At 45.4% G+C, this 12,014-nt stretch overlaps 1 protein-coding gene across 1 annotated transcript in view; it reads right to left on the minus strand.

Annotated features, from left to right (window-relative positions):
• Positions 1–693: 693 nt before the first annotated feature.
• AOAH (acyloxyacyl hydrolase) overlaps positions 694–12,014 on the minus strand; it is a 247,582-nt gene continuing 236,261 nt past the window's right edge. The window contains exons 19-20 of the mRNA XM_013005992.2: positions 8,136–8,212; positions 694–1,486 (exon numbers count right to left, since the gene is read on the minus strand). Coding sequence (XP_012861446.2) covers positions 1,358–1,486; positions 8,136–8,212 — 206 coding nt within the window. The 3' untranslated portion in view covers positions 694–1,357. The remainder of the gene's footprint in view (positions 1,487–8,135; positions 8,213–12,014) is intronic.

Consider the following 12,014-nt stretch of genomic DNA (forward strand, 5'->3'; position numbering starts at 1 on the left):
ATTTTCAATATTTTCTGCTTTCTTTTTGGATGAGGTTTTGTCTAGTTGCCATTGTTGGTTGTTTGGTTGTTGTTTGCTTCCAGTTTGTGTTTTGTATGATTTTCTGTATGTGGAATCCAGGATAGATAGATCTAGAGACAACAAGTGGACTGATCATTGTCAAGGGGCTTGGCGGGGGAGGAATGGGGGGAAATGGGGAGCTAACCACCATGAGAACAAGATGAAAATATCCTGAAACTGATTGTGGTGATGATTGTGTAAATCTTCTTAATATGATTGAATGATTAAATTGTATGTTATGTGAAGTATATGCCAATAAGACTAAGAAAAAAAGAAGAGATGTGATCTGGAGAGCAACACCCATTCATCCAGGCATCCATCCATCCAGGCATCCATCCATCCGTGCATTCATCCGTCTGCCCATCCATCCATCCTATCCCCTCTGCTGTAGAGCACTTGTAATGGGTCAGGAATTGTTGAAGGAGCTATGGATACGGCTATGAACCTGACTTCCAGGTTCATGGAGCTTTCAGTCAAGTTTTGTTGCTTCTTACCAGGAAGTCTGTCTCGCCAGGGATGGGCATCTCAGAGATGAAGTACTGCATGTCTTCCCATTTGACATCAATCTTACAAAAGTAAATGATTTTACCCACAATGCTTTGTGAAGCTGAAAGAATACATTAAAACTATTAATAATGAGCAACACATTTTATTTTTCTATGAAGAATATTACAAAACCATTGTTATGAGGAGAAGCAATCAGATTATGCAGTCAAAGAATGAAAGTATTAAGAAAAAGGGTCATTTTGTGAATTTCATCAACTTGAAAATATTTGTTATTTGTTGTGATTTCTATCCTCATTTTAGACAAATGTTCAGTTTGTACTTACTTTGTCTTTTTAAAAACATAATTCACAAAACGTGGACTGGACCTACTTGTGAAATCACTTGCTAGGAGAAGCTTCACTTGCCTGGGCCATCTTTCAGAAGTTCACAATAGCAGGAGGACCAGTTCCCCAGCATACTGAAACTCTGGGAAAATTGCTAAACATGTTTTTTTCAGAAGTCTCTTTTAGGAGAATTAGCTATTGCAGGGCATTGCCAGTTCCTTATTTGCAATGCCACCCAACATACTTTAGTAAAGGTTGTTGGAGGGGCAGTTGATGTGGAATTGGGAAACTGATCTCAGCAGTACACTGAATCACACTGTCATTCAGATATGTTCTTAATTGAGAATAAAGCACTTGGCAAAGATAGTGCTAGTATTATGGAAAGTTGTTCCCAGAATAATTTGTTGAATGAGTTCATCAGTTTACCACGTGGGCTTCCCTGGGCTCCTGAGGGTGTTCTGGGACATTCAGTGCCCGCCTTGGTCTCCAAACACTTGTTCAATCTGGAGGTTGAAGGGATTCTCCTTTCCCAGGACCTCAGGCCCCTGGTGCTGTATCTTCTTCCAGAATTGATCTGCAAGCAGCAGCAGAGCTACCTGCCAGAGAGGACACAAAAGAGATGCAAATGTGAAGTTAGGAAAAGGTAAAGAATCGACCATCAAGGTAGACAGGCTGGAGGGCAGCTCCCATGATGGTCACCTTCATGCCTGGGTATCACTCAGTTCCCTTGATGTGGGTAGAACCTGTAACTAGTTACTAACCAAAGATTATGACAAAGACGTGTGCTGTCACCTCTGGGAGGGCACTGCATCAGTAAGCCTGCTGTGTTGGCTGACTTGCTGTTGATGAAGCAAGAAGCCCTGATGGGTGGCCACATGGCAAAGAGCTCACAGGAGCTCCGGGAGCTTCACGTGGGTTGAAATGACAGCCAGCACAAAGCCAGCATCCTCAGTTCTACAACCACAGGGAAATGGGTTGAGTGAGTTTGGAAAAGACTCATCCACAATTAATCTCTAGACAAGGACACGGCCCAGCAACATAGCATCGTGTTAGCTTTCTGAGACTGTGGTCACACACACACACACACACACACACACACACACACACGAAGAGATGCCATGTGAAGATTGCCAAGAACCAAGGGACCGGTTGGGCTACCAACAAGGAAATAATAATGATCAAGGCTGAGATCCTGATTTTGGCTTTTAGCCTCCAAAATTGTGAGAAAGCAACTTTCTATTCTTTTAAGCCATCCACTTATAGTATTCGTGCTATAGTAGCCCTAGGAAGGTAAAATGGGTGCCACTCTGCTGGGTTGGGGTGGAGGGGTGGATGCTCTCTGGAGGAGGTGATGGCTGAGCTGATTTGCCAAGGCAATCATTAGACAGATATTCGAGGAAATACTGCACGAAGTAGATGGCACAGCATGTGCAAAGACAAAGCAGTATGGGAGAGAATGGCCTGGGTGGGGAACTGCAGGAGTCCAGGAGCTGAGTCACCTCATGGGGTCTGGACAATAAAGGCAGCTGGGAGGGTTGAGGGTCTGGCTGGAGCACAGCGGGAGGAGGCATGCGCTTCATGCGCAGAAGGCTTTTCTCTGGCTTTCCTCACCTATATCCATCTCTGGTTCTGGTTGCAGCCCAGGATTTGCTTTATTCATGCTGCTAGCAGGATTCTTCCTTGGCCCTCCAATCTGCCAGCTTCTCCTTAGAGCATGTCTTCACCGCGGACTCTCTTCCTCTGCCGCTCAGGCTCTCCATGATGAAATGGGCCTTGGCCAGGCCCTCAGAACCTGGATGCCGACATCCCAACAGTGGTTTTCAAGTGGAGTCATGCGGGAAACATGACTGCTGAGGGTCTGCTACAGGCATCATTGTTTATGGAGGATGCTAAGGAATCCATGGGAAAGTACATGGTCATTGTCCTCAAGGGGGCACAATCGCCTTTCCGACAGGCAGTTCCAGAAGGTCTCTGTTTATGTGACAACTAGTAGCCCTTCTCTCTGGGCCCTGGGTCTCTTTATTGTAAAACGAACGGGCTAAGAACATGATCCCCAAAGCCCCTTCTGGGTCTGAAGTAGGTATAAGACTTAAAGCAAACTTCAAAATGGATGGAATCACTGAATTAAGTATCTCCAGAATTTTAATTCATTCCCAAATCTTCTGAATTGCATCTTGAATTTCATTCATCTAACTACATGGTCTTGATCATACCTATGGCGCGCGCACACACACACGGTTCAACTCACATACACAAAGCAGTCAATGTCAATGAAGACAGAGGGCTAGTCTTGTGGCTGCTTTTCCTGCCATTTCTCAAAAGAGTGGCTGCTGCCAGGGCTGTGGGAAACCACTGCTTTTTCTTTCCTGCTTTATGCACCTGAACTGTCTTCCCACCAATTGTGTGGCACCAACGGGTCTGTGGCCATTGATTTCCCCCTCTATGTGAACAGGGAGGAGGAGACCCCTCCCGGTGAGGGTCAGGAGAGGGAAGTGAAAGTTAAATAGTAACTGTTAGGTTCAAAAGCAATTAGTCCTTCTAATGGAGATTAAGATATGTTGGAATGTGCATTGCTGGTATTTTGGGTGTAAAATGAGAGTGTCAGTGTTTTGCTAACAGAGAGATATGGGATAAAAATGACCCACTCTATTCATTTATTTGACCAACATTTACTAAGCCTTAGGGGCTTCTCTTATAGTCAGTCTCCTACAGTCAAGCCCATGACATACTGCACAGGGCAAAGCACAGGGACCCTTTACTCTCCATACACATTCTCATTCGTGAACACAAGTATTTAAGCACCATCTATTTATTGGAGAGAAATGTTAGAAGATAGTTAAATAAAAAGAGAAAAATGTCAAGAGTAATTACTATAGAGGCAGCCACTATTAATATTGCATGTAGGGGCTTCCTTATTTTCCATCCATCTATCTCTCCCTCTAAATCTATCTGCCATCTATCTATCTGTGCTAGTCTGGGTAGACTAGAGAAACAAACCAGAGAGACTCATATGTGTATAAGAAAGAGTTTTATATCAAAGAGTAATTTTATATTCAGAAACCATCCCAGCCCAGTCCAGATCAGGTCCATAGGCCCGATATCATCCCATATGTCTGATACTAGTCTGTAAAGTCCTCTTCAGACTCATGCAACACATGTAATGACACTGAGTGCAGGAAGATCACAAGCCAGTGGATGGAAAGTCATGTGGATCCAGTGGCGGTGGAAGCATCTTAACGCTGGTGTGGGTCTCCACATGGCTCCTCCAGCTCCAAGGCTTTGGCTGCCATCAGCATAGCTCCATGTGGCTTGTCAACAGGAATGTCTCGCAGGGAGATGAATCAGAGAGAGAGAGTGTGTCCCACCTCCAGGCAGGAAGACAGGAGTTCCCAGAATCCTCCTGAGAAGGCCATGCCCACGCAAAAGCCTCGTTGGCTATGACCTGATCGACAGGCTAGACTCTACCCCTTCACAAGTTGACAGATTATGTAACTGCCTATCTATCTATCTATCTGTCTGTCTGTCTGTCTCATCTATCTATCTATATATCTATCCATTCATCCACCCACCCACCCACCTCTCTACCCATATAAAAACAGGACCCTTCTGTAAATATCATTTGGTAACCAATTTTATAAATACATTACGTATACAGGTTCCTGGGTAGCACCCATTGCGCTTGGCTGGTAACCAAAGGTCTGAAGGCAGGCGGTGGTGCAGCAGAGGAAAGGACCTGGCAATCGGCTTCCTTGAAGATGACAGCCAGAACCCTCAGGGGGGCCGTGCTGCTCTAATACATGGGGCTGCCGTGAGTCGGGACCCACTCAAAGGCAGGATAACAACAAGTTACTCACAGTAAAACTCACTCCATTTGGCAAACACTTTCACAAGCTTTGACAAGTGCATACATAACGTTTGCTTAATCTCCGCCACCGCTGTAAATGCTTTCATCTACTTAGCTCTGTAGTACAAACAGATTGTTGTCACCGAAAGCAGGCCCGGGTCCTTGGATTTATTGCTGCAGTTCTGCCATCCGATGGGTGCACAGTCATTTATTTAACCACTGGAAACTTCTGCTACACATCTCCCCAGGGTTCGCCCTCAGGACACCTCTCTTCCTGCAGTGTGTCCAAGGTTAGCAGCAGGAGGAGGGTTTATGTGCTGTCTTGCTTACTGTCGCCACTAAATACAAGCGGGGTCTGGAACCTGGTCCAGAGGAGTGCTGGGAACGCGGCGTTCTGGTTAAGCAGGGGCTTTCTGGTTAGTAGGGTTCCTTGTTGAAAAGTCTTTCGGAATGCTTGTTTTCTTGCTGCGCGCGTGCGCATGCACACACACAGACACACACACACACACACACACACACACACCCCCCTCTATATAAACATATCTGCATCACTGCCGTCAAGTTGATTCCAACTTAGGTCCCTCGTGTGCATCTGCGTTGAAGGGTGCTCCGCAGAGATTTCAATAGCGGATTTTCCAGAAAGAGGTTTTCCTACAGAGGCATCTCTGGGTAGACTTGAATTGCCGACCTTGTGGTAGCAGAGGAGCGCGATCATTGTTTGCACTACCTGCAGCTCAGTAAAGCAGGGGCTCTGAGATCAAGTTAGCATTGTCGACTTAAATGGTTTGGCTGCTGCTGGGAGCCCTTGAGGTGCCCAAACCACAGGGCGGGCCTCGGCCCAGGGAGAAGGTGTGGCTCCTTGTTAAATCCCCATAGATAATCCGACAAAGCAGGAGAACATATAGTCTGCGTCTTAGAGAGTGTCTTTCCGTTTTCACTGAGACTCGTTCTCTCCAGGACTCAGGCTTGCGTGTGTGGGGAGGGGAGGGGTTATGGATGGCCAAGGCCTCTTGATTGGGGCCCTGGTGGCAGCTACCCGCTTTCAGAATCCAGGCACAGGGCTGACTTTGTACTCTGGCAGTTTCTCAGGATGCCCTTGTACCCATTTTGTACACAAAATTAGTTAAGTCAAGAATCTATGATACAGGCAGGCTTCGTTTTACATCGCACCCGCCCCACTGCCCATTCCACTGTGCTTCGAAGATGGCACATGTTTTTACTTTTACAGATGGGAGATTTGCGGCATCCCTGCATCAACCAAGTCTTTGTCAGTGCCCCTGGCCTACAGCACGTCATGTCTCTGTGTCACATTTTGATCATTTTTAGAGCATTCTGAAGTTCGTCATAAGCAACTGCACATTTTGCAGACTAATAAAACAATCAAACAAACCCCCAGGAAAACCCAACTCACTGCCGTTGAGCCGATTCCGACTCATGAGGACCCTATTAGACAGAACTGACCTTGTGAGTTTCCAAGACTGTAACTCTCTTTTTCCCCCCACCAGTTTTATTGGCACATACATCACATATCATGCAATTTACCAGTTCAATTGTTCAATCACATCAAGGGGAGTTGTATAATCACCACCACGGATGGATCTATCTTAGAGACTCCCCCCTCCCCCCCATGGTTATGTCTCCTTTCAACTGAGTTGTGCAATCACTATCAGTTTTGGCGTTCCCTCCCCCATCCCCCCCCCATTGTGTATTCCCGAAATCCCCTTTCTACCTCTATTGTACATCCCTGACCCCAGTATTCCCCGTAACACCTTGTATTGGTTAGTATCATTATACCGCCATTCCTCCTGTGCTTCACAGCTGGGAAACCCAATAGAAAGCAATGAGGGCAAATTGCAATAAGTTGATAAGGATAAGATCATATCAATATAAAGGCAAACATACAAATAATGCGTAAGATGGAGAAGACCCCCATCAACATTCAAAAAGCCAGGGAAGGAATTTTTGTCCAAGGATAGCTAAGAGATGCTTGCACCAATACAAATTCAGGTCATGGCTGCAGGGAGGACAAATGGCCCGGCACCGAGTCCAATCCAGTATGGTCAAGATTACAATGGTCTCTGCTGTTCTCGACTCTTGCCTGTGGCTAGACTGGATCTTCCAGCTGCTCGGTCTGACTAGATACTCTATAGATGGGTTTGGGGCTCCCATTATCCTCCATAGCCTTCTCCAATGTGGGTGTTCATAATTTTAGCTTTGATACTTTTCACTTCACCATATTTGAATTTTATTATGGTCATCTTTGGATTTCATAAGTTGGTATGCTTCTTCTGTGGGGACTTAGTTGACTCCTCGCTTAGATGGCTGCTTGAATACAAGCCTTGAAGACCCCAGGCACTATTTCTAGCCATCGATGGGCACCATGTGCTTCCTTTACTACACTTCGCTGTAGCACCCTTCTCCCCATGATCCTTTCATGAAGTTGAGTATCGAGCAGGGCCATGATGGAAGAACTAATTGTTTTTAAGTTGGAGCTAGGATTTTGTACAAGCCCAGAACTCATTCCTGAATCTATGCTTTTAAAATTTTTAAATAAAATTTGCTGTAACTTTGGGATTAATACGTATGCCATATCATTCTATAGTTCAATCATAGCAAACATAATTGTACAATTGCTTCCATAATCAGTCTCTAGACATCCTTTTCCTTCCTGGCTTGTTGATGTCATTTCCTTCTTATCTCCCCTACTTCTCTATCTCCTGCTCCCCCCACACCCTTTTATGTTTTCTTACCCTAAAACCTCATCTTTCTCCCTTGGAGTAGCTGGTGGTTTTGAACTGCAGACTCTGCAGTTAGCAGCTCAAAGCATAACAACCCGCCAACAAGGCCCCCTGGAAAAGGGAAAAAAAAATTTAAGCGCCGTAAAAAAACAAAAAAAACCTATGTGACTCCCTTTACTGTAGTATTCGCTTCATCTCAATGGTCTGGAAGCAAGCTCACATCACCTCCAAGGGTTGCCTGTATTACTTCCTACTGATTTCCACTCTGTTTACTTCACCTTCCTCTAGTACCTTTTTGTAAGTCATTGCAACAAAACAAGACAAAAACATTTGCTCTGGTAATAAACAGATAAAAATTAATACGCGGATGTCTGAAAGTAACAGCGGCACAGCAGTTGCCCTGGAATCCACGCCCACTCTGGTGACCCCGCATGTGTCCGAGTGGAACGGTGTTTCCCAGGATTGGTTCTCAAGGACTGAGTTTGGAAAATTGGCTACAGGCCTTTGCTCAAGGTGCTTTTGTGCGTCCCTGAACTGCCAACCTGTCTTGTCAATGGTCCAGCATGTTGACCATTTGTACCTCCCAGGGATTCCTCGAAATGCACTGAGATATTGAAAAGGGACGGGCACAGCCTCCAGCAATCATGCTGCGCTTGTGTTTACCTCATTGGGGTGGAATCCATCGACGGGTTCAATGAGCTCCCAGGGCTGTCCACCTCTCCTCTGCCACTCCTCCACGACTGCAGGGTACAACCAGCTGGTTAGAGACATGTCTTCGCCAAGGACTATCAATCAATCAATGTCTGCAAACAAGGACCCTGAGACATGTTGTCAAAGCTGACCACTGCTCCACCCCCGCACCTGCCGTTTGGCCCATCCTTAGCTAAGCACTACTGCCTCTGAGTGGCTCGTTTGGGCTGGGGGCTTTCTGAACAGATCTCCCCATCTCTTTCCCATCAGAAAGACAGTGTCTGAGCGTGCTCGGTGGCAGCCATGTGTGTTGCGGGGAGTGTGGTAAGAGAGATGAGCTCTAAAATATTCAACACCAATCTAACACCATCTCATTTTTCAGTGGCTTCGTAGGCTGGCATGACAAGGAGCAGGCGGGGCCAACTAAATGTTTTGTTAACATCTCCTCTCATGGGCTGCCAGTTGCAGACACTGCCTGCATGTGTCAAGTGACCACCTTTAAAAATGACACTGTACCGCAGAAAGATGGTATGACTGCCTAATCTTAGCATCACACGTAGAGGGAGTGTGACTACAGATGAAATATTATGAGCCCCAAAGTGATGAAAAGCAATGAAACCATCCTTCAAAGAGGATAAGAGACCAAGAGTGGTCCAAGGGTCCACTTGCTCCAAGGGAATAGCACAATTAACAATTACATTGTGATGTTGTATGATCCATAAGAACTCCCCAAGCACATCTCAAACCCTCAGAGAGAGAAAAACAGTGGGAGACAGCTGCTACTGGCCCAGGCCAGGCCCTGGGTCCTGCTGGCCACTCTGCTGCCGCTGCTGGCTGCGGGGCTGGTCCTCACTCCCCTGCCCCTCACGCTCCTTCAGTTTTCTTCTCTCTTTGACTGGGCGATGGTCAGCCAGTCTCTTCCTTTGTGTAGTGGGTGGGTGGGTGGGGGTGGGCAGCGGTGGTGGTGGGTGGGTGACTGAGGGTTCTGTTACTTTCCTTCCTTCCAACTTGATGAGTCTCTAGCTGAGCTGTCTCCAGTCTAAATTCCAAACAACTTCATTTAGCAGAGTTTCTGCAATTGGAGAGACGACGCTAGTCCCAACTAGTTCCCTCAATGCTGTTTGTCGTTAGTTATTGGATGTCTCTCATCCGGATCTCGCAGGGGTCTCAAGTACAACAACAAACAATGCCGGGGAGAGGCCCAGCCAGGTGACATGCTGGCCGCCTTCACCTCATAGACGACTTCTCTTCCCTGTGGTGCCCTTTGACTTCTCAAAAGTCCTGATGCACGTTCTCCTGATTATTTATTTGTGTGTGTGTGTTTCCCATTTGGTATGATGCCATAAGATGTTAAAGAAAAAAAAATAATGGGAAGAAATTATGAAATAAAAGTCCAAAAGAAAGCTAAAGGGATAGCCAGGCAGTGACCAGGAGATCAGACCAATTGCAATGGATCGAATAGCGAGTGCCAAGCTGCTGAACAGTTGCCAGGAGCAGATGAGTAAGAAGGAGGCAGCAGCTGTCATCCACCAAGTCCTGGACATGGCCCGGACTTCCCAGACATCTCTGATCCAATGTGAGGAGGAAGCCTTTTTCAATACTTTGTGACTCTCCATGTTTGCAGAAAATATTGACTGTCAAGCTGAATCAGAATACATGCCTTCTATGCCAGGAGAAGAATCCTGAAAGAATGGCTGTGATCAGAATATTTGGAAAATCTAGAATGGAAAGTAAATTTGAGCCAATTAAAAAGATACACATAGTTTAAGGTCACACTCAGATTTGCTTACATGCCTACTTCTCAGCTGCTGACTCTATCATTAACTGACACTCCGCATTGATGGTGAGAGTAAGAAATATATCGTCTGACTCTTTTGCCCATGAACGGCACATGTCTGGCAATAATGACCACAGGTATGAAGCAAGAGTAGTGCTGGGTATGAAGCTTTAGGTTGTAGGTCAAATTGGTTGACCCATGGTTCTCAGTGGTTTGGCAGTTATGAAACGATGTAGCCATTTTGTGATCTGATGTGGTCACCCTCCATCTGTGCATGGTGCCAGGTTTTGCATAGCATCCTCTTCTTTGGAACCTTACGATATTGGTAACTGGGGGAGTGGGGGTGGGCGCAGATACAGTTTCTTTAGTGAGATTCCATTTCAGCATCTAGGCTTAAGGTTATCATAGGTTACTACCATTTAGATTTGGATTTTATGCTGATTACTGCCTACCAAGCTAAAATTATGGCCCATAATTAAGGGAGAAAGTGGTAATAGACATTGTACCACATGAAATAAACAGACAGAATTTAGTCATTAAAATTAGTGACTGACCATGCATGACGGTCATTCTCTTCTAACTCCTCCTGGGAGCTTGGACAATCCCAGGATTGTGGGGATTATCAGGGAAACTCAAAATGTTGCTATGTTTTGTAAAGGAGTAGAGGACATATCCTGGGATGGGGGACAGTGGAAGAGGCCCAGTTTTTGTTATTGCTGCATTCCAGCAATTCAAAACATTGTTAAAAATAACATATCCCTTCTTGTCAGCATGAACTGCTCCTTCCCTAACCCCCACAGTGGTCAGCTCCTACAAGGAAGTTTATTGTTTAGAAGAATGGCCTTGCCACATCAAATAAAACAATGGGTTTTCAAAGAAACAGCTACAAGCTTATCAAGGCTATCATTCATCTAATTATGGTGGGAGACATCAGTTTCTTATATGACAGTTGTGTGTACAAGAGTCATTGCATAGCCATAAAACCTAAAGACAGGCGAGAGTTCAAGTGGTATCTGTATGGTGGCTGTTTTATTTATCTTGGGGACAAATTTTGTTTACTCAGGATAAACGCAATACCAGACAGTGACATCTGTTTCTCCCCTGACGGATTTTTGAGTGGGCCGTGTTAATAAGGGTAAGATGGTAAGATAGTTTCTTTCCCTCTCATCATCAGAGTTCAAAATAGGCAATGAAAATCTGTTTCTTCTTCAGAATACCCAAACCACCTTTCTTGAGTTCTGGAATGGTCATGAGCAATCTCTTGGGATTTTGGTATGAACCTTATTCTCTTTATTCTCTTTATCAACAAAACTTAACCACAGCTAGCTTCTCAGAGATGGGTTAGGAGTCATAGAAGATGACTAATAAAATACTTGGTAGTCCTTCGATGAACAGCAACAGTAATAGATACTTTAAAAAAATCTGCTCTTTGGTCAGCCTCATGAAGTCATTGGCTGTCTTTACAAACATATAGATTTGCTCCAGTTGAGTTGTCTTGGAACCTGGGGGCAGGAGGTGGCTTATTTAAACTGTCATTGTAAAAGTGATCCTGTTTCCCATCTTCTGTCTGGGAGATATGATGCTGGGGAAGAAAAAGAACATTCCCCTGCCCAAGCTGGCATTTTCTGAGGGAGGCAGAGTTGCTACCCCTTTTTCATTCATAACCAGTTGGAAGATAAGTCAGCAAGAAATAGGAAAGAGCCTTCGGAGATGAGCAATCACGGGTCATGCTGGACTGAGATTGTTGGAGGGGGGACCACGGAGTGTTTCCCTCCTAGGGACAGGGGCATTCCGCTGTGGTTTTCTCTGTCATAGGATGTACAACTGTAAATTTTAGTATTACCAAAAAATGATATTTGTGATGCCATATCACTCGTATAAACTATAGACATGGCAGGAGAGAGTGTTCCCCCATGCCGATTGATATTGCTGATGGCACACAACTGGACAGTGTTTCAGAGCCGGCTTGACAGCAACCGACCACAATGAAAACATCGGATGTACTAAGTTACTTTGTAGGGTTTATTTCTGATAAAGGGAGACAGTTGCGCTGACGAGATGCATTTGCACCATGT

This window comes from Echinops telfairi, unplaced genomic scaffold (genome assembly GCF_000313985.2).
Source record: "Echinops telfairi isolate 266 unplaced genomic scaffold, ASM31398v2 ScPeMD7_7;HRSCAF=31, whole genome shotgun sequence".
Taxonomy (NCBI): Eukaryota; Metazoa; Chordata; class Mammalia; order Afrosoricida; family Tenrecidae; genus Echinops; species Echinops telfairi.